The 22,331-nt window shown below is 49.3% G+C and overlaps 6 protein-coding genes across 7 annotated transcripts; 1 reads left to right on the forward strand and 5 right to left on the reverse strand.

The window, feature by feature from the left end:
- Positions 1–1,113: 1,113 nt before the first annotated feature.
- Positions 1,114–2,896, reverse strand: LOC128278113 (LETM1 domain-containing protein 1). The gene is given in 5 exon segments (XM_053016776.1): positions 1,114–1,749; positions 1,817–1,945; positions 1,947–2,112; positions 2,180–2,554; positions 2,632–2,896. Coding segments are annotated over 5 exon segments (1,146 nt in total). The 5' UTR covers positions 2,784–2,896; the 3' UTR covers positions 1,114–1,425.
- Positions 2,897–3,200: 304 nt separating this feature from the next.
- LOC128277701 (zinc finger CCCH domain-containing protein 3) lies at positions 3,201–5,665 on the reverse strand. Its single transcript, XM_053016202.1, has 3 exons — positions 4,795–5,665; positions 3,954–4,722; positions 3,201–3,881 (listed from the first exon to the last, which is right to left on the reverse strand). Exons 1-3 carry the CDS (start codon positions 5,481–5,483, stop codon positions 3,354–3,356), a joined length of 1,986 nt encoding a protein of 661 aa, XP_052872162.1. The 5' UTR covers positions 5,484–5,665; the 3' UTR covers positions 3,201–3,353.
- Positions 5,666–6,338: 673 nt separating this feature from the next.
- On the reverse strand, positions 6,339–11,290 carry LOC128278350 (one cut domain family member 3). Of its 2 annotated transcripts, none has more exons than XM_053017063.1 (7): positions 11,083–11,290; positions 8,070–8,244; positions 7,440–7,627; positions 7,205–7,381; positions 6,893–7,105; positions 6,615–6,722; positions 6,339–6,554 (listed from the first exon to the last, which is right to left on the reverse strand). In XM_053017063.1, the coding sequence occupies exons 1-7, from the start codon at positions 11,155–11,157 to the stop codon at positions 6,459–6,461; spliced, it is 1,032 nt and encodes a 343-aa protein (XP_052873023.1). In that variant the 5' UTR covers positions 11,158–11,290; the 3' UTR covers positions 6,339–6,458. The 2 variants fall into 2 exon arrangements, with proteins under 2 accessions (XP_052873023.1, XP_052873022.1); XM_053017062.1 differs by having other exon boundaries at positions 8,064–8,244.
- Positions 11,291–12,452: 1,162 nt separating this feature from the next.
- On the forward strand, positions 12,453–14,535 carry LOC128268281 (augmin complex subunit dgt5). The gene is made up of 4 exons (XM_053005333.1): positions 12,453–12,538; positions 12,607–12,742; positions 12,809–12,953; positions 13,013–14,535. The coding sequence occupies exons 1-4, from the start codon at positions 12,453–12,455 to the stop codon at positions 14,533–14,535; spliced, it is 1,890 nt and encodes a 629-aa protein (XP_052861293.1).
- A 116-nt stretch (positions 14,536–14,651) lies between these two features.
- LOC128268074 (uncharacterized) lies at positions 14,652–15,622 on the reverse strand. Its single transcript, XM_053005084.1, has 3 exons — positions 15,484–15,622; positions 15,082–15,406; positions 14,652–15,019 (listed from the first exon to the last, which is right to left on the reverse strand). The coding sequence occupies exons 1-3, from the start codon at positions 15,503–15,505 to the stop codon at positions 14,746–14,748; spliced, it is 621 nt and encodes a 206-aa protein (XP_052861044.1). The 5' UTR covers positions 15,506–15,622; the 3' UTR covers positions 14,652–14,745.
- Positions 15,623–15,978: 356 nt separating this feature from the next.
- LOC128268129 (ETS homologous factor) lies at positions 15,979–16,881 on the reverse strand. The gene has a single exon (XM_053005150.1). It carries the CDS (start codon positions 16,879–16,881, stop codon positions 16,480–16,482), a length of 402 nt encoding a protein of 133 aa, XP_052861110.1. The 3' UTR covers positions 15,979–16,479.
- Positions 16,882–22,331: the final 5,450 nt, after the last annotated feature.

Consider the following 22,331-nt stretch of genomic DNA (forward strand, 5'->3'; position numbering starts at 1 on the left):
TTAAACGATGAAATTCACACACCAGAAAGGACCACTGCGGGAACCACAACGATAGTAAACGCTGGCTAAACAACGTGCACTCTTTGCAGGGGAGGTAACAAAGGCTTGCTTGGCTCTTCCCAAGCGGATGGATCCGTACCGAGACCTCCACACTTTGGCCACCGAGCACGATCCACACGTCGGCCACTCCGTACGATTCGAGCACTCGGTTGAGACTGAACCGACCGAGAGGCTCCACAGTCCGGCTAGTAGTGTGCTCGGTGTCCTCTCCGGATACTAGAGAGGCAGAGAGCGCGAGAGAGAAAGACGCAACCAAAGGTTGGTAGAGATTAAGCGCATCCTTTCGGGTCTTTTTTCGAGGTAGTAAGGCCACGATACAGACACAAGGCACGAGGACACGAGGGACATCGGAGAGTGGGAGAGCTCGCCGCAATCAGCAGCTTACCGTTTTGGTTGGAGCAAAATGAGACAAGTGGTGATATCGACGTGAAATCCTGACGAAGTTCTACGAAGTAGGGGACAGTGCCAGGAGCTTGCCAGTGTTCCTTAAAGACTCGCAATGATGCGAAAGTTGTAAAAAGAATAAGGAGAGTACTCGATCTAATACATAAAATAAGTAGTAACGCAGCGGAATGGGCTAGCAAACATATCTCAATTTCTATTCGTCCAAGCGTAGAAGCGTAGATAAAATCAACTCCGCGTCTCTAGGAATCTATAAATAATTATTTCACGATAAAGCGGCACGATAATCGTACGACAGTTGGCACTCTGCTCGGCCGAAATTCTCGCCCTGCGTCCGGATCGTTCTCCGGAGCAAGCGGATGCGGATGTCGTTCTTGAGCATGCGGTGAGCGAGCCGTTTTGCGCGTTTTTCCATCATTTTCCTCTCTGTTTATAACGTGATGCTGCTGCGTTGCGGCCAACAGAAAAAAAAAAAATTCGGAGCGTGGGAAAAATATCGTACAACTCGTATTCATCGGAGCGCAAGGACAGGTGTCTGTAACGAATTTCGGATTCGTGGAACTACTCGAGACACACTGCACAAGACAAACGGTTCCTTCAGGACGTGTTTTGAAAGAATAAGGACGACGAGTTGTAGCTGAAATACTTTTTTCGCCCACCTCACTGATTTATTAAAACTGAGACAAGAAAAACGTACAGAGAACACTGGTGAGCGGCGCGCCCATTGTTCTCTGTCATGGTAGCGCGTTTAACGTAGATCAAGATAAATAGTAACGATAACAAATCATGTGACGGATAACATTCGGCCTCTGAAATCTCGCATCGTCTTACCCTATCACTTGGCTTGTGTTTATTTTATGTACTCGACGAAAAGGCCCTGATTTCTGTTTGATACGTCCGTGAGGATTGTTCTTCATTCCCAGAAACCCTCCACTTTAAGTATTCGGTCGGTCGGTCGGTCGGTCAGTGTATCAGAATCCAGTTGTTCGTATGATTATAGGTCAGCAGAATAGGCAGGTGAAGCAGCAAGCTAATGGAATCTTCATTAACGACGAGCGACACTTGCACCCATTCCTGCAGCCACTCGACCATGGACTCCGTGCTAAGGTTGGTCGCGTTCAATCCCCGGAGAAAGCACGCATGTTTCAGTGATTCGACCGGCATGTTGTGGACTCCGCCTTCCCGCTTGATGGCCATATCCATGTGGTGCACGATGTAGGTCCGCTCGCTCAATCGAAACCGCCGCAGCAGCCCTGCGTGAATTCCGTGCAGCCGGCAAAGATATTTCTGCGCACAAAAAAGAAACTGCCGTTAATCTAATTTCGATATCCTTTTGATGGCACGGCACGCTTACCAAGTGTGACGAATTCAAACTGTTGAGATGAAACGGTGGCCGCTGGAAGGCTTCTTTCGCGGCCAGAATTTCGTCGGACGTCGGGTGTAGACCGCTGCCCAACAAACCGAGAATGTTGCTAATTTTTTTCGTGCATAGGATCTTGATTCTTTTTCAGCACCTCCAGCTTCGATTGCATGCAGCGGAAGACACGACGATTGTAAACCAGCCGATTGCGGAGGTCGATTTGCGCAAATTCTGCCTTCTGCTGGATCGACCAAAAGTGCGACGTTAGCAGCGTTCGAGGATACATATAGCTGATGGGAAGGAAGAATGCATTACGGATTGCCTGTCTGTCGTTCTGGTCGAGCCAATGGTACTCACGCTAGAGGGAATATCACATAGTTTGCAAAGGGCAGCGCCGATATCAGTAGCACTGGGGCGACCTTCTTCATGTCCCGTGGCATCTGGTAGTAGAGTTCGATCTCTTTCCGTGTTAAACATCGCAGATCGTTGTCGTGCGTGTAGACGATCTTCGTCACTTTGACTAGCTTTTTCATGTCGTTGAAAAAGTCCCGCACTCCGACCAGAAACACGCGGTACACGTGCATCGCCGAGGGGAACTTCTTCTCCAGTACCTTGTCATAGTTCTTCACGTAGTCGAAGAACCGCGAAAAGACGTATCCCTGAACGTTGCGTTTCACATTCTCTCGGCTATACTTCACCGTCAGTCGTTCCTTGGCAGACTGCTTCTCGTCGCTGCACGAAGCCGGGAAAGGAATGAGAAACGATAAAGGTTAGCGATAATAGTTGCCTGAGAAGACATGAAAAGTTACCTTTCGCCTTTCGACCCATTTCCACCGCCAGCCGTACTTTGATATCGAATCGCTAAGCAACCGGCGCTGCAGTGCGCGAAGGACACGGGATGCCGGCGCTGCTGCTGCAAGCGACAAACGGTCCGCAGCATTGTCAGCGACATGGTTGGCATCAACGGACACTAACGGTGGTCAAGTGTAAGCTGATTAAAGCGGTTTCTGAATGGTGTCTAGATTACATCACTAGAAATTAGAAAACACAACACACCGTCGCAAGCAAAACGAACCGAACGAGTTGCTTTGTTTACTTCCTCAAAACATCAGCTGTCAACAGTATCGTGCGCGTGTCAGCGAACACTTCCCATCAGCTAGCTTGCTTTTCAACGCTATTCAATTTGATTCAGTTCAGTTCAGTTCAGCCCTGGCAAAGGACCAACAATAAGGGACCGAAAGAAGACCGAGAAGCTTTAAGGAGCTTTTCCACCGCTCGTGGTCGAAAGATTTCGGAGACACTTTCGGATTATTGAAACACAAAAGTAAGAAAACCTTCAGAGTCTCTTGTTATTTAAGACAACCACACAGGCTGTATTTTTCTTTAATTTATTCATATACTATGCAAATAAAACCACTATACACATCCTTATTTTAGTATACTCTATGTTTGCAGGACCGTTTTTCAGTCCACGTATTCACTACTTACAACTGCAATAAAACACAACAACACGCGTGCTCGGTGGTGACGATCAGATAGGAATAAATGACGGTAACGTTCCAAGCTTCTTGCGGCGTAACACTAGCGGCCGGATGTCTTCTTCACTTCCCTCCTCTCCCTGGCCACCAGGTGCTGCTGATTCTCCCACTGGTGGAATATCGACAGCTTCGGCGCGATCATCGCTTGCTATACTTACGCTTCCGTCGTCGTCCGGAGTGCCATCACGTGCCTCGGCGTGCCTCAGTTTCATTTTATCCACTTCACCGAGCATGCGTTTCAACTGATTACGCTCACTTACACTTAACTCACCCGTTTGTGCGGTTGTTTCCCGATCCGCAGCCTCTTCACGATAATAGCGCAATGGCAACACCGGTGGCGGTCCGATTGTCTCCGGCCGTTTCGATGGAACCGTTCCCCTCTTGGACTTCTCAGACGGCGCCGATTGGATGGTTGGCTTACTTTTGGCTTCCTTCCGTCCGTGAGGATATGGACACTTGTTTCGGTCGCACTTGCCGTCCCGCTCGTACTCGGGACACTGGAATACGTGACGATTGGGGCACTACCACCGAGAAAACAAAACATAGTATACAATGGCAATCCTACCGGTAGGTGACCGATCTTCAGCAATTACCTTCCCGGCCAGCGCACAGAATCCGTTTAAAAACGCATGACAAATGCGCTCCTTCTCGCTGACCTTCTTGTGCAGATACGGGCACACGTCGCGCACGCACCGTCCCTCGAGGAAGTACCGACAGACGGGCATCTTTTCGAGCGAAACGTTGTGCGACATTAAGCACCCCTCGACGGTGCACTCACCGCGCAAGAACTTCCGACAGATGCTGATGTGCTTCGGATCGTGCAGCTTAGGACACTTGCCCCGGCTGTGGGCCAAACATTTGCCCAACCGCCGGTAGATGTGGCACGGTTCGTTGCACTTTTTCAACCGAGTCGCCAGCACCTGGATACTTCGCTGTTTGGCAACGCTCAAATGGTTACGCGTCCGGTGGACATCCGTCCGCACGAACGTCCCGTCCTGGCGCGCTTTGTACGTTAGACCGCCGATATCGATGCGATGCATTCGCGTTTCCGGTGGACGCTTCTCCGGAACGGGACCCGCCGAACCGACCATTCGGAGGCGCATACCGGTACGATCGAGCGCAAACCGAGTTCCACGGATGACGAGGAAGTGTTCTTTCCCTTTCCTAGCCATCTCCGGTACGACGTGCTGGCCTTGAGTCCGTTGAGATGATCCGTTACCCGGAACAGATTTCTGGAGCGTGTTGGGCGTTGAACGGTACAATACTCCGTTGATGTTCACCAGCACCAAGCGCTTATTTGAGGAAGCGTACGGGAGGGGACCTCTTGTGGTCGCCCCAGGTTTTGTGACTCCTTTCCGAGTGCTAAAAGCGGAAGAAATCGAAAAGAAAAGAAAACAGAACATCTACCGGACAGTGTCGCTCACGGGAACTTACAGTTTCAGCAGCTTCGGATCGGTGATCACCACTCGCTTAGCGGTGATACTGTTGACCCTCGACAGGGCGTAACGTTTCACGAACGAAGGCTTTCCTGGGGACAATCGTTTCGGAACTCTCCGATCAATTTTGAGGTACTTTCTCTGCGGAATCACACCCGCCGCTTTAACATTCTCCAATACGACGTTTCGTGGCACGGTGCTCCGGATTAGTTTGTTTTTTCCTATTTTAACCAGTGGCGCTAGAGTAGGAGCGTTCGAGGGTGCTTTCAACGAAGCGCTGGTGACGGGTATGGCACGAATCAGCTTTCTTCGGGTGTTTTTAATTATAGGATTTACGGGGCCACTATAGGAGATTTTGTTCGCAACAAGTGACGGTGGCTTGGAAATGCTACATTGTGGGACGAACGAGCTCGAGGCCAAGGCTGATGCAATCTTCGTTACAGGTGGCGCTGTTGCACTGCTTGCTGCTGGTACCTGTTGCATTCGTAACCTTTCGAGGAAAGCTGGATTCAGGTGGATGCTACCCTGGACAGGCATAGTGGCCACGATCGTTTCTGGTGCATTCTCCACCGGCGGTCTCAGTGATTCTTGCGTTGCCAGGAACTTCGGGTTGATGTGAGCTTTCGCGAATTTGGGATTGATGAATATTTTCGAAGGTTGCTCCGTCGCAGCTTGCTGTTGCTTCATCCTTGTGCTGTTTGCTTGTGAACTTGTACCTGGTGCTCTTGCTGCGATTGCGAGAGAGTTTGCTGTTGCAATTTGCACTACTTCGACTATCACAGGTGGTTAAAGATTTCTGGTTCTTTACGGAGTGGGAAATCAGAATTTCTATACACAAATACGTAATGGATTTCCGCACAAGGCCAACAAACCCTTCTCATTTTCTACGTTTCAATGGGCTGAAAAATAAAACACCTTCCCTAGCATATTTTGACAGCTGTCAAAACGCGCTCCCGTGCAAGAAAATTGTTTGACAGCTGATTCGACCGAACATTCGTAATAATAATTATGTACGTTATTTATGAATTATTACTTATGAATCCATTGTAATAATTATTGGAACGGGCAGAACTGTATTAAACAGTAGTTTAAAGTTTTGTTGGTCCCCCAACACGCACGTCGTTCAATTAACGACTTTCGCATAGAAACCGATTAATGTGTGCAGCGAGACAAATGATCTGCGGACGATCTACAAAAGTTGAAGCCCCCAAAATGTCCCTCGGCTTCAGAAAGATGCTTTGCAACTAATAACGTCCAACTTGACTTGTACTTTTAGATTTAGGGCGAAAAAACAACGCGTCCACAAACAAAAACAACGGAATAATCTCTGCTCGACCGGTCATCACTACTGTGCCCTTCTACCTTCCCACCCATACTCATACCTACCTAAAAGGTACCTGTTTTTTTACATTTCAGACACGTTTCGCAGCATCTTGGTACCCTTCTGGTCAAATCAAATGGCCCAAAACGAAACATGCTCAAAGGTCATTCTTACCACTTCACGCGAGGTCAACGCTTCACAAGATAAAAATAAATCCGCTTCCGCTATGTACTTTTTATTGCGCGTTTTAAAAATGGAGGTGTCCATTAAAAACGATCGTATTAATCCATTATGTGACCCTCACGTGGTGTTATCTAAAGAATGTTCTTATGATGTATGCATTAGTGGACTTCAACGCGCTTCTCGACATGAACGGTTCCGCTTCCGGATTTGTTGTTCAGAAACTGGTTAACGGCCGACAGCGTGGAGATCGGAATCTGTAAACACGGCATTGGATTACACTAGGTCACCACACTGGTTCACATCTTAGCACTTACATTGAATATATCGTTCCAGAAGTTGGAGTTATGAGTGGAGCTGGCGACCACGCGAGTGCTGCTTCCACCGGCGCTGTGCCCATTAGAGGAATCTACCCGAGTGTGGATCTGTTGGCGACGAAAAGGTAACATTATCGCACCGTACAGAGTGTCCTCCGCTTCGAACGCGACTTAAAGCATCGACAAGCTTAATGAGTATATAGTACAATGATAGCGGGTGTGTGGTGTAGCGTGATGCGTTTGTAAGCAATTTCAAATTCGAGCCGAATGAGCTGTACCTCTTTTTGGAAGGTGGGTTGAAAGGACGACTCTTTCACAATGGTCTTATGGTGGTGTACGATCGGTGCCGGTAGCGGCGGTGGCGGTGGAGGCAATGGTGGGTGAGCGTATTGGGCACCCAAGTTGGAGAACGCTTGGAAGTCGAAGAAACGACTTATGTCCAAGCCCGGCGATGGTCCGCCATCAAACGAAGAAGTCTGCACTACCGCAACCTAACATTTTTGGGGGTGTTAGCTCATGTGTGTGTGTGTGTGGAATTCGTGAAGTCAAGTGTCTTGTGGAGTAAAGAACCATGTTCACCTTAGTTTTACCTTGTGCGGATGGCTGATAACTTTCTTCTTGTAAAAGGTTTTAGTCTTTGTGAAGCTTTGCTCTGGTGCCGGATGTGCGGCCGGAGCCGTCAGTTCGGTGTGCAGTTCCTTCGAGTAATCGTGGTTATCGATCCGTGTGAAGGTTGCCTCATGTCCATGCTGCTTGGAAATGACAACCTGTAGAAACAATCGCGTTAGTATATCGCTTCTGACCGGCGTGCTGACAATGTCATACCTCGGTCGGTGGTGCTCCTGCGTTGGTTTGTCCCAGCTTAACTACCTTCGTGCTCAGACCTCCGGCATGAGATTCAGCGCCAACGCCGCCAGCTCCACCGGCTTCATCGAGTCCTCCTCCAATCGCAGCACTGGCACCAACGCCATGTCCGGCCGTGGCTCCAGCATATGCTCCTCCTGCGGTCCGTGCTAAGAAGGGTTCTTGCGATAAGTGTTTGCGCCTAAGAGCCACCTCACTGCGCATTACTTGCGGTGTGCGTAGCGTTTGAAGTGCAGTTGCATTCTCAGCATGCATTCCCGAAACCCAACCAACCTATTGCACTTGCGTGCCTCAAAGGATTATTCACATTTATTTACAAGCATTAGGATCAACACGAAGCTTACTCATGCAGTTAGTGTAAAGAGCAGTTATAAGCGTTTGCTTTATTAACACACTTTCAAAGGCTTCGGATGTTTCACCTCGTGTTGCGACATACAGATTTTACAGAATTCGATGTGTTAGGAAATTTCGTAGCACTTTTGGGTTCTTGAACAGAGTGTGTTAGGAAACGACAAATAAGCCCTTCTGTAGATCAATAGTAGCCAGGCGATCTAGCGTAAGATCCAAGAAAGCCACCCAACAAACCGTTACCGTTGCCTCCGACGATTCCACCGAGTCCGGCTCCGGCCTGCTGTCCATGGGGAGTTCCGGCTGACGCGGAAAGGCCACCGTGGGCTGAGTTGCCCGTCAGCAAACCTCCCAGACCCGCCTCCGCGTGGTATCCACCAAAGTTCACTCCGAACTTCCCATCGCGGAACGTAAGAAACTGAAAGCGAAATGAAGTGTGTTCATAGAAGATGATCTCAACCACGTTTAGAATGTTCTATATGACAGAATGTTCTACGAGAATCGTAGTAAAACTGTTGCAGTGCTTCGCATTGCACAACGTTCATTAATAAACATGGGATTCTAGCATTGTCCTCGTCACGATCATTGTCATGCTTCAACAGTGCTAACTCTGTTCAATCGATCGTCACAGCAGACAGACAGATCTCGATCGTGATAATTTATTGTTGCAGCAACAAGACGTGGCTGACGATAGTGTGAGAATCTTCTTACAGGCTTGAAACAAACGGTCTGGAAGGTGTTCGGCGATGCGAGAATTTATTGAAGTCACCAACCAGTATTGATTGAAAACTTCTACTTATTTTAACACTACTTAATTAATAGCATGGCAAGCATATTCTCTTGTGTTGAAACGAGCCGCCATTGCGTAGACGTTTTGAAAAATAGGTGCCGGGCGTTGCTCTTCACCAGCAACCATCTCATTTTGTAACAGGTTTTGCGCGGAACATTAACGATATTCGCTCTTCGAGGAAATCCAACATTTGATAGTAAACCTGTTTCGCCAGAACTCCTTTTAAACTCGCTACTAACGGCAGTAGTGACGTAGGCAGTGCATGTACATATAGAATTCCGCGTGTGTCTTTCTGCTGGCTGGCTTACAGTGGAATAAATGCATCCATTGCGATGTAAAATGCATCGCCCGGAAGTCGAAAGGAAAATGCCAGATGAACATTTATATACTCGTACATTATAAATTATTAAAATTCCTGACACATCCTTTCCCTTTGAAGGTTCTAGCTAGTTCTCGGATCTCATACAGAAGTTAATCACGATAAGTCGATCATCAGCATCAGGCAGCGAGCCAGATGAAGTCTCGCTTCGCTCCTCTAATGACCTTCCAATAATAACTTTTTTTTATCTTTGAAACCCCAACTGCGTAACTAAACTCATCACCTTCCTTTTTGCGATCAGAGTATCGAAGAGGAATTAGCTCGTCGCGGAAACCTTCACCGTTCAATGTTGCTCCGGTAACTCAGTGCAAAGTTCTTCGCAGGAAGTCTCGTAATACTAGAAAACGACTTTTTTATACTACTCGTACACTGACTGCATCGGGCTGTAACGATGCGTGAGTGATGTTCCAAGCAAAATCGCCGCACCGTAAAGCGCGTGGCGGGGCCATTCGGAGCGAACCCTGCCTACCACTACTCATTGTCAATGTCAAGTGTAACCGACAACGATGCCGGTTCGAATTGATCTATTTCCTGCCGGGCAACTTTTACTTTTGTTTTGTATCGTGCGACGCGCCGTGATTGCAATCACCACACTGACCAAAACCCCGACCGGAGGTTCGTCGCTTCTGGTGGCGTGCAGTTCTTTCGTTCAATTGGTCACCTTGCCTAGTGGCTACCGAACTCGAGATGAAACTATACATCCGCTTTTCCAGAAGAACAGTCATGAATATTCATCGCCGCACAAAGGCGTGCTTTATGGGTTGGTGTCCGAAAATGGAGAAGAGAGTTTTGGCACACACATGGTTTTTTTGCAGGCACCGAAATATTCGGCATATTTGTTGCGGACAAACCAGTTTGGGGGTGTGTGATCAAGATTGCTTTCATACGGTCATCTGCCCTAAGCTAGAGTAAAACGATGGTTCTCTTCATAGCACACAATGGTGCTTTTGCACCATTAGATACTAGTGCCCAGAGAAACATAAGCGAAGAGAAACTCGGCAGTAAATCTTCAATGTCTTTTTGGGTGGCACACGATACTTCCTATTTTGATGTTTTTTATCTCACTTCTCATTAAAAGTGAATCAGCGAACCGTGAAGAACAACGCAAAACGTAGGAAAAGCTCAATAACTGTCCTCTGCACTGATTGAAGGTAAACTGAATTGTGTTGAAGCTAATTCGACCTTATTTCTCCCTCTCGCTCTCTACTCAACACATTAATCAGCGGGGCGAAAAAATTTTGCTGACGTCCGAAATGATAGCCAACAAGAGGTAACCGAAGCACGGAAGACGCGAAATTAATACACTTGATCTGGCACTCGCGGTTCGCGGATGTTAAAATGATTCGGAGACTTAAAAAAAACACAGAAAAGAAGATCATTGCCGCAAGTCACTAGAACGCCTGTGACTAAGCACTTTTAAGGCTAATGAGGTAATGGGAATTGATCCAAAGACGCACTTTTTCTCCCTAGCCAAGAGCTGTTCTTTTAAACTCGTCACTCGCGCTTTTACGTCGCAATGTAATCGATTCGCGTCTTTTGATCGATCATCGGGATCCTCTTTTTTCTATGTCACGATCGGGAATGTAATTTCCATCAAATACGTGCTGTAGGTAATGATTCCTGATCGTGCGAATGTTGTAACCGTAATTCAGTCTTTACAGTGCGTCACACTGATTGTTGGCTGTATTTTCCAAAGTGAGTCAACGCCTTAGTTTTAGAAACAAACACTATTTTCTATCACTCGCGCCAGCACCTTTTGCAAAAATTTATACCATTTCAAATGCCATATGTAGGACACAAGCGACAGTTAAGGTTCCGAGAAAAATTTAATAAAATCCGGGAGAAACTACCTTCTAGAGCCACGACAGCTTTTATATGGTAATAAAAGGTGCGACGCGTTTGTAAATATATTCACATTTTGATTCTTCTCACGTCACCAACGGAGCTCCTACAGGTTACAGGTGTGCCAGCGAGGATTTAAATTGCTCGTGGATTTTAATAAATTCAACATCGCTTTCGCATGATGGCACGCCGATGAAACCTGCCTGTTCTGGTTTCTTGTGTGGCTAAGAAGGCGCCGAACTTACTTGCGGGAGTGGCACGGACAGGGCGCACTGTGCGAGCACGAATATCAACAGCCCAAGCGAGATGAACGCTTTCATCGTTCTAATTTTATGCTGTCTCCGAGATTGATTTGAGTTCTTTGTCCTCCAATTAACACTTCCACTAGTGCAGATTCTCACAACCGCTTCGGTGGGACTGGTACATGTGATTAGATGTTGCGCGCTCGAATGATCGACTCGCACTGGTGCGAGATGATCGTCGCCATGGACTCTTAAGAGCTACGTGGACCGGCTTCCTCCGTTTTGCCGCTGGCGATCGCGGCGAGGATAATGCGGCGAGGAATGATGATGTTGCGGAAAGGAGGATGACGCACAAGGAGGGGGAAAATCATACCATACTATCATTAGTAGAATCAATTCTTCGCTCCACCCATCTCCACAGCCGATGGTCTGGTGTGCGTAAAAAGGAAGTTGTTTTTTGTTCAAGTTTGGCACAAAAAACTGGTCCAATCGAAGTCCAGACAAGCGTAGCCGGTTCGGTAAACTAAGAGGTTGGGTCGAAGCAGCATTGAAGAACCATGCTTTCAAGTAGTGTGTACGTAAACATTGCGACCGATCATGAGTTTCAATATTCTGTGCAGCTCTTTGTGCAGTAAGTATACGCAATTTGGCCAGTTCCCGATCAAAATGATTCGCTTACTGACGTCACGGGAGCCGTTTTTTTTTAATATTGCCCCCTCCTTACTTTCTAGTGTATCAACGGCACTGGGTTCTGTGGTAAGGCCGGAGCGACAGGAAGACGATCGCCCTTTATCTTTATTCAGCCCTTTATTCGAATCCCTGGACCGGATGTCACTAGTCACACAGGTTTTGATTCCCGATACCGGCGTGACAGGGGAGTTGGCGCGGGGCCAACAACCCCGCCCGTAAAAGCGAACCGTTGCAGAGAGCAGCAGAGATTAACATTGTCTCTGGTAAGGGTTACGACCGCTCAGCGATTGTTGCCAAATAAGAAGCAGGCGGGCATGGAAGAAGAAAGGGAAGAATCTAATCTTGGGTTCTTTCTATTGGATTGTTTTAATATTATTGATCCTCGAAATCATTGTTTATAATCAGACAAACTTTTGTGACAATCTAATCTGATTTTTTTTATTGCGAATAGAGCCATCTATTGAGAAAATGTTAAAATGTGGAAAATTAAAAAAAGATTTCATTGGAATCTGTCGCCAGATGGCGCTTACTACTCACATCTCACGTAAGAGGCTTTTTTAACGCAACAGGCTTTTTTGACAGTAGTGTCAGATTCGAAACAGAAACAAAACATAACAAACAAAGAACGCGAAAAAACGGCTGGTTGTTTGTTATTCGTGTCGAATTGTGTTATTTTCCTCAAAATGGACGATATTGTGCAATTTAAACAATGGGCCACGAAGCTGGGCTGCCCGCCCGAGAGCATTCCGTCGGATGAGACATTGAAAAGGTGAGTTTTGTTTTCTGAAACATAAAGAAACGATACTTTTGCTACCGACGTAATGCGGCCCATTTCAGATCGTTCCGTGACCAAAGTTCCGTGCTTAGCCATATCATAGAAAAAGTACGCTCGAGGCAGGAAATAGCGCTGATGCGTAAGAATGTGCTCGTCAAAAAGCTGCAAATGCACCAGCAGAAAGATAAGATTGTGATGGTAAAGGCTGTGGAACCAAACTATCCCGAACTAAAAGTATCTAATGAGACCGTAATACTGTTTTAGAATTCTATGCTTCACACGCTGCCACCGGAACTGCAGCGTTTCGAGAAGATTGAAAAGTTGAAGAGAAAGATCGCTGAGACACGGTCCCGTGTAAGCCACTCGCAAAGCAGCTTTGAAACGATCGGACTTCAAACCAAAGCAAAAAGTAAGCACATTCGTCCCAAAGAACCCGAATGCATTCATCACTTCCTTCTCCACCAACAGACGCCCAGAAGCTTCAATTGCAACGCAATCTCGAGGAGTTGCAGAGCAAAACCTCGCTGTACGCCGTTTACGAAACGGCACTAAAAGGCGGCATAGAAAAAGAGACCCAACAGGCGCGTCGCATCGAACGCATTATTCCTGCGAAGGGAACCGAACTTCCGGCGCATGCAGAGTCGCCGGAGAGAGTCATCGAACGGTGCATCGAACTGCTGGAACGTTTCTACGAGCAGTTTCAGGATTCGAACCAGCACGGTGACCGCGCGTTGCAGGATAAACTGTGGTCGAACCTGCGCGGAGTGCTGCGTGGCATTCCAAACCATCTGCTGTGGGGTGTGTTACTGAAGCGAAAGGATGATCATTTGCGAGAAATTTCGGAGGAAGATAACCGCCAGACGAACCTGAAGCAGAGTGATACGCTTTCCGATCACGATTTGCTGCAGGTCGGCATAGGGAAGCTGTGCACGAATCACATCACCGTTTACCTGGACGCCGTGGCCCATCGCCGGCTGGTGCACGACACCAGGGAGGACTATCTGGACAAGTACACACCGTGTGCGAGCGAGCTGGAAGCGAAACTGGCCCTGCTCAACTCGATGGACGACGAGGCCGAGGAAGCGCTCGAGGACTATCTGGTGCACTGGAACTCGCGGGAGTACAACCAGGGCCAGATTCAATTCCTGACGACGGAAATCGATCGTAAAAAGCAAGAAATTGCATCGGTCGATCAGAAGATACAAAACCACGATCAGGTGCTGGCACAATTGCGCGGGATATACGCAAAAATCGAAGACATCTCGAAGCACATGGAGAACGAGCTCAGTCTCGTACGACAGATCAAGCAAAAGGTGGCCTATTCGAAATATTTGAGCCATGTTACGGTGCGCGGCATGCGCCAAAAGCACAACCCCAACAAGACCACACTTAATAGCAGCGATCAATCGGTCAGCCGACTGGACAGTACGGTGGCCACTTCCCATGGAGTACCAGCGTACAGTCCCGCAGTGTTGCCACCGCTGGTACGCGAGCTGAACATATTCGGAACGCTTGCCTTTGCGAAGTTCACAGGCCGCTCGAAATTTGCTCACTTCTACCTGGCCCCCAATCCGGCCGTGTTCTGTGAACCATCGTCCTTCAGCGTCCTTGCTCTGCTACCGAGCATTGCAACGAGTGCGGATGCATCCCTCAAACAGTTTGGAGCCATGGTGGAGTTGCAAAAACAGGTCCGTGCGTCCGCTACTGAACCGTGCGTGGTCAGCGCGATCAACATCGATCACGCGCAATTCGAACAGCGCTGGCAGGGCAACCATGGCCGTATCTGTAAACTGTTGGACGAAATGGAACTGATCACTAACGGCACCCGTCAGGTGTTGGATAAAACGCGCGTACAATACAACTTTAACGTCGCAAACAGTCTCCGAAAGTATGTGCCGGCCATGAGACTGTTCAACGGACGCAGCTACCGGGAGTATGAAAATGAGTATCTGATGTACTATCGAATGATCAACGGTGTTGGGACTAATTGATCCCCCGGGAATACAAGCATTATTGTAGCACAACGCACAGCTCCGGACACATTCGCTGACATCTTCAAACGTTATCGTATATAAGAAATGAAATTAAAATAAATCGCAAGTATCGAGTATCACTTTATTAAAATTATTCAAAGCGCCAGAGAGATTCTTAACATGATGTTAATGATAAAACAAATTGAGTCCATTCAACCCCCCGGGGCCTCAGCCGTCCACGTTCATGCTGTAGTCGGCAATTTTGGCCAGGATCTTCTCGATGTCCTCCTTGCAGTGGATGCCAATGTCGTGGAGATCCTTTTCGCACAGCGTAAGGAACACCTCGAAGTTAATCTCTTCGTTGGTGAAGATACGGATGTACTTTGATAGTCCCATGTCCCGCAGGATGTTCGACACACATATGCGGTGCTCCAGTTCGTGCTTGATCACGGGCGTTACGGCGCCCGAGTCGTCGCTCTGCGGCGATCGTTTCTTATGTGGTCTGGCGGAGGATGAAAACCAAAATCATTCACCGAAAAGCCGATCGTACGATCGATTACGTACCTTGTCTTTGGTGGTTTGGCCAACAGGAACGTTTTGAGCGGCACGTCGCCGGATTTGGCCGCATGCACTGCCGCCTTCGGTGTGTTCTGGCGTGGCGAGATGCAAAACGTTTGCAGTAACTCGATCGGCGACAGGTCCGGTGACGGTATCTGGTTCTGGTGCACCATCGGCGAGAAGCTGCGGCGCTTGGACTTGTGCTTCGGCTGTTTGTACGCTTCGAACGACACGTCATCGCTGGTTATGCCATTGGGGGAGATTTTTTTAATTCTCGGTGACGGCCGCACCGTGTCAATGGCAACCGAGTTGATCGCCGCCATCGAGAATGCTGGTCGGAGAGCCGAAGGGAGGTGTTTTTGTTTGTCCTCAGACCACGTTAAAACTCACCCACTGACCGATACGAACCTTTAGATTTTGCAGCAGACATTACACACAGAGAGATAGTGAGAAAGAGTGATAGCGGGAAGTAAAATTTACAAAAGAACACAAATTAAAACACAAACATAAAGGTTACACAGAGGAGGGATACAGAAGCTTCTTCGCGTCGTGCCGCTCGATGCTGTTGCCGACCGTAAAGTGAACCCGGAAACACTACCAACCTCTGCCAACGAAGGATCAGTATCTATCGATCAGCTTCGTTAACCGATATTAACGGGTTATCGACGTTGAAATATTGCACTTTTTCGAACAGCGAATTCGAATGATGAATGCAAACGAATCATTAGTAGTTTCTTTCTGTGTTACGCTGTGCGTAATAAAGTAAGCGAACGCGTAGAGCATATTGTTGGTGCCTTTACTGACTAGAGTAACTTAACGCTAAAATATACAATACAAAGTCGCTGTCGCTAGTAACGATCGTGCTGGCGACGAGAGAAGGCTCACTATGTTCAGTTACCGTCTGGCTTAAAAATAATGGACAGATCTAGCTCCTTCGCTCGCTCTGGAGTTTACCAGTGTTTGACCAAGAAGTGTGAAACAGAGGATTGATAATTTGAATATATTTTAACATCATTTCCTCCCGCGTTAGCTGCACATCTGTTTTCCCCGTTTTTTGTATCGCAAGCGCTTTCATATACTTAGTTTTGGTTTCTTCTCCGCTGCAGCGCTGAAATTACTGCCCAGATTACTGTTGTTACTGGTGTGTACCTTCGAGTGTTGTTCCGTTTCCAATGGAAAATGGATAGGAGATGTACAAAAAAAAAAAAACTTTGGAAAGCTAGCTTATGGTAACTAAATGCTAACACCTAATCCATTCATTAAATACCTTAGCTTACAATTGGTGCGACAGACGATGGACGATAGGAGCGCGGATTTCAACATGCGATCCTAGCGTCGAGTGCCGTTAGAGTTCCCCCACTTATAAGGCTTTAGTCTATGTTCCCCTGACAGGTCCCGATTCGCTCATAAGCTCATGGCCCTGGCCAGCCGGACACGGAAGTCACGGTACAGCATCTTGCCACCGACCGGTACCCGGCTCAGGTACATATCCAGGCTCATCAGGCAGAGCGCCTTGCCGTTCATCGGGAACTTCTGCGCCAGCTCGGGGCTGATGTCCAGGCCCTCCGATTGAGCCAGATTGATCAGCCACGTCCACACGTTGGCCCGCGTCCAGTCACGCGGATCGACCGGCAATCCGTCGGCCCCGTACGAGATCTTCTTCGTGGATGACACCACCGTGTCACCGCGTCGTGTCGGCTCTCCACCGTGAGCCCAGCGACGCTCGGCCTCGTTCGTAAGGACACTGACCGCCGACAGGTCCAGCGGTGGGACGCGCCACTTCGTTGTCACCGCTTCAACCTGCATCGCTACGAGTCGCTTGCGAGTCTCTGAAAGTAAACGCCAAACAGTGAACTGATTAGAAATACGTTTTTTTTATCAGACAATCGTACACTGAAACAAACATTGGACAGCCATCGTCCGGAGTGGATCGAGTGAGTGGGTAACGCGTGAGGAAAAACCGGAAGTAAGTGCCACGGGTTGGTACGAGTGGCGCGCAACCACAATACCTTGCCAAGCGTCACCAGCAGTACCGGCAGCATCGCAGAAACATCGCATAACAATTGCCCCCGGCCCAACAATGCGCTCTCGGGGCCATTCGAAACGCACGCATGTTGTGTGGGGGCGGAAGTGGCCGAATAGAGCGGGCCCGCCGCCGTCGACCGGCGACCTTTTGTGCTCCGCGGCAACACAAACTCCATTTCGTCACCGGCCGGGCCGGCCTGGGACGGAAGTAAAACAAAACGAAGAGGCCCTTTACATGGCTTCCCCCCGGCCCTCGGGGATGACCTTCCGGGAGCGCCGGATGGTGGACGGAAGCTGCAAAGATGAATGCATTTCCGCCACTGCGCGCACTCTGATCGATTCGGCATCGGACTGCGCGGCTGAGGTTGGCTCTTCTTTTTGGGTCTCGCTTTGGATTTGGTTTAGTCCGTTGATCCGCGGTAAATGCCCGGGACCACAAGACACTTCTCCCTCTCACACACACACACACCGATCGACGGCCACGGGTGGCCACATTCCGTCAACGCTTTCCCGCGTGAAAGGAAACCTTTCATCAACCTTCTGCCACGAGGCCAACAGAAGCGATGCCAAAACGGTGATACAAATTCAGGAGGATCCGGCGTCCGCTGTCGGCACGCCGTTCGGGAGGGTGGCCCGGCGGATGTGATGTATTTTCACATGTGTTTCTCCGTCCAGGGAAGCGCCGGGAAGCGGCGCACTTCCCTCGCTGGCAACGTCAGCCGAGAACCGGGCCGAGGTGTGCTGAGTGGCGGATGTCACGAACCGCTGGGAATGGCGCGGCTGCCACTTCCTCCGGTTCCAACGGATGCGGTACACTTCCTTCGGTGCGCTTCGCTGTGTGGCCAAAACGTTCTGCCGCTTTTTCCGGTATAGTTTCTAGATGGCGTAAACCATTTCTTAACCTAAAGATCTCCGTCTGCTAGAGGATCTTTGGAAGAGCAATTGTTTTATCAGAAGTCGTTATGAACATGTCTTGCCGCCAAGACAGGACTGTTTAGAATTTCGTTTCGGCGGAAATTAACCCGATATGAGGGAGTCGCGAGGGTGTTGGTCTTGTTTGCCATCATCCGGAACGGATACACAACGGTCGTTCAACGCCTTTTCCCATCCAATCGATCATCTTCGAGCCTCGGCGGCTGACGAAAGTGATGTTTATCGCAGACGTCATCGTCGTCGCCATGACGACCACATTTCATCACACCCCCCGAAGAGAGCACCAGCAGCCCTGGAGTGGATTCCCGTTCTAAGTGGCCCGTTCGCCGTCGTGTGAGCCAAAAAAGTAAACAGACTCTCGGGGCCGAGCGAGCGGAAGTCTCGGCCGCGCTCGGCAGCTAATCTATCGTCGTCGTCGTCGATTTCGTGGTCTGGCGTGCCCTGCTCTCCCTCTCCCTCTGAGGGTTCGAATGTTTTCCAAAGGGCACGGGAATGTTTTTCATCGCTCGGAACACATTGACGGGTGCAAAAAGGGTAAAGGGTGTGAAAAGTCGTTTGTCGTCGCCGTTCCGCGCGGACGAGCTAAGAATGTGAGGGACCTTTTTCGACCACGGCATCGCGAGGAGCGTTTGCAGCATAACTTTTTGCTCCAAAATAAAGATTAGACTAAAGAAAAACAATAACCAGCCAATAACTTTCGATGGGCGTTTAGGTGAGCGTTCACCCCACTGTACTATGGTCCATTCTAAAAATGGTTCAACTAAAACCGGCAAACAGTGTTCAGGTTGTCATTTGAGAAACTATTTGAAATTTTAACACAACGAAAGCCACAGATAAAAACTTACTGAATAACCTCAGATGTACAATCTGATTTTTTAACTATTATTTGTAATTCGTTCTGAGGGTCTGATGAGGGAAACGCATTGTTAATGGACAGGGGTCCAATTATGTTCGTATTCCGAACAGATCAGTGCGCATAATAGAGAGCATCTCCAGCCGTCTGTCGGAGAATAGATGAAGGAACAGGATCACAGCGATTTGGTCTTTTTCATTGCCATTCTTAGGTTAACTTTCTCTAGCACATATTCCATAAATCTCTTGTCGTCTGCCGACGACACCAGACGCGTGTTAGTTGCGTGGTAATTGAATTTGGTGCGGTGACGGTGACAGCGCGGTCATCACCTACGCAAAACCGGAGCGCTGCGCGATGCACGCAAAGCCCCGCAGGTCGTCGCCGGCAGCAGCAGCAGCAGCCGGAAATATGCGACGAGACACGATCGCGGGCGCGGTGTGATCAGACGGCTAGACGGATGAGCCAGACAGACCGAGACAGAGGACGCCGGCCGAGCGAGAGAGAGTCCAGACAGGCCCGTGGGTCCCGTTCTAACAGACACCGGCGGCATGCGTACGTATGTTGCCCGTCGGAGAGTTAATAAAATAAAGCAATTAGAGAGTCGAGCCGACCCCGGGGGCCAGGAAATCTAATTCAAATACACCACCGAACCGCGCGGGGCGATAAGCGCACGATATGGGGTGTGACAATGTAAACAAATCCGATGCCGCCGGCCACGGACGATCATAAATGGGAGATCAACCGCCGGTCGGCTCTCGATCGGTTTCGATTTTTACGTGGGCTGCAATGCGGACGAAGACCCGGTCCAGTGGGCCGGTTCAGTGCGCTTGCTTGCTTGTCACCATTAAGTGTGGGCCGAAAAAAGGGGGCCCGAAAAAGGGTCGCCCATCGATCAGCCCTTCAGGGAGAGCCCGCGCGACTGATAAGCGAGGATCGTTTAACATAAACATTAGACGACCGCAACCCGTGTGCGTGGCCGACAGACAAGCTCAAGCCGTTTCAGGCCGGAAAGGAAGTCCTACCGGTGGTGGAACCGTTGGTGGAACCGGGGAAAAGAAAAGATAAAGAAACAATGCGTCCGCCACACGCAACGTCCCGACCGACGGACCATTAAAAACGCGGGATTTCCTTATTAACGCGCGTCGTCTCCTTCGTTGCGTACCTTGGCGACGGACTCTGGCGGGTCTTCTTTGCTCTCTTCATTCTGCGTCTTCGTGTTCTGCTTTGTCTTTAGTCTCGCACTTTACGCGGCTCCTTCGGGTTGGTTCTTCTGGTTCTAGAGCCGTGTGGCCTTGCGTTTCATCCACGCGTTTCTTTCCCTTCGGATGCTTCCTGTGCCCATTGTTCCTTTCGTTACGCCAGGCACACCGGACTTCCTCTTTCGCCGGTCTCGTGCTGTCCTTTTCGTCTTCGGCCCTTCATTTTTTTCCTTCTGTTTCTTCCCGTTTTATACGAGCCCACTTGTTTCGTGTCGCATTTTTTGTCGCTCCGCCTTCGATCGCGGATGGGATCGTGGCTCCGGGCGGAAGTGAGTGCAAGCGGCTGTGTCGTGCTTTCTCACGCGCCGTGCCATAATTTGCACCGCATACGCACCTCACGATCAAGCAAATTTTGGGATTCGGATCAAAAACTCTTGAAGAATCACCAGGAGGCAACCGAAGTAATAAATAACGTTCTTGTTGAAAACCCGAACAGCGACGACAATCACCGGACAATCTGATCCGCTTCCGCGGTGAAGGAGAGAATGCGAGCTGGAAGTCCCCCTTGGCGTGCTCCGATGTGCTTCCCTCGATAGTTATGTAATTATCCTATAAAAAGCGTCACTTCCCGTGATATTTTGCTGCGTCTTCCAGCCCGGATGTCGTCTTCCTCCGTCTCCGGTTTGATGTTAGAGCACACAAACAACCGGCCACATCTTTGCGTTCCCTCTTCGGGGAAAATCTTCGCCTCGCCGGTTGTTAAATCGCTCTCTAATGGGTTTCCCTCCCGTGGGGCACAGCTGCCGCCCCATCGCTCCGAGCCGCCCCTCTCTGCTGGGTCCGTCTGGGACTTCTCTCCCCCCGAAAAGAAGAATTGTATCATTTGCCGGCGGTCGTGATCTTTGGCTGCGATTGTGATTTTGAGTCCAAGAGGCGCACATAAATCGTTTCCGTTTCCAACGCGGAGTGAAACGATCGAGACCAGGCCGTGCCGGGTTTTCTCGTTCGTCGCGGAAGTTTTCCGATTTTCCATTTCGGTGCCTGGTCGCGAATGGTGCCACTTTTCCGATCCGAAGCGTGTTTCCGTTTGGTTTTCCCCACCAATATGCTCTGACGTGACCTCATTACGCGTGTGCCACAAAACGATGAGAAGAAGGTCAATTCACTGCCAGCAGCGCCACACGAAATGTAGGTGAAGTGCCGAGTGGCGGCGGCAGGAAATTATGTTATAGAGGAAGGGCCACGAAAGCCACCCAAAACCGAACGAACAAAAAAAACGGACGCCCAGTAGTTCCAAATTAAACGCAAAAACCAATAACCGAACGGAAGTGCTTTACGCATCGGTGGCGGATGTGGCGCAAGGCGCTCCTCTCCCGACTACATCTGTTGCGCATGATTTAGGGTCGATTTGGTGCGTTTTTTTTTCGGCTCACAATAGTGTAACACGTGGATCAAATAACGATAGCTTTTTGCTGGTTGAGGTGATCGCAGGTCTGCAGCAGCGTCTTGTGCTGTTCTTTAAGGTCACATGGCTGTAGATCACTGAAGACACAAGCAGTGTACGACCCAAGAAGGAAAAAAGGTTATTTATGATCTGTAGGTTCTTTACCAGACACAGCCTCTCGGGCTAGCATCCAAAGGCAATTGTCAAACGAAATTACGAACATCAAATCGGAGGCGGAAACGGCGCTTCCCGCGATCATCAAAAAGCCGCGCGACGACGAAGTACAGAAAATGAATATCTGGAGACGCCACAGGAAATCCGAAGATCCCCGGCATGGGTTGAAGGCCATTTTGCTCGGGAGATGATGATGTTGTGCTGACCAAATACTCCACACGTAACACTTCCCGGTTTGTGTGATCATCGCCAATTAATTACCTTCGCCGCCGGGAAACCGGGCCGCCATCCGACTTCCGTTGCGCCGCAGAGGACCGTCGATTCTGAGCATCGGGTTCTCGGCTCCCGGAGCATTCTCCGCGTGCCGCGGTTCCTTGCCGCCAACTGGCCAGGGTGACTGGTGACAGTTTTTGCCTCCGTCGCCGATGGCACTTAATTGTGCACTTCCTACACATCCCGCCCGGTGTCCGACAGGCCCGACACACAATGGGTCGAAAAGTCCAATCATTCAATAATTACTCTATCGCGAGATGCTGGTTGCTGGGGGAATGCGCACATCCGGGATGCGCGACCAGCACGACGGAAGCTTCAGCAATGTCCCGGTGACGCGATGATGGTGGCTTCGGGC

Source organism: Anopheles cruzii, chromosome 2, assembly GCF_943734635.1.
Source record: "Anopheles cruzii chromosome 2, idAnoCruzAS_RS32_06, whole genome shotgun sequence".
In the NCBI taxonomy this organism is placed as follows: domain Eukaryota; kingdom Metazoa; phylum Arthropoda; class Insecta; order Diptera; family Culicidae; genus Anopheles; species Anopheles cruzii.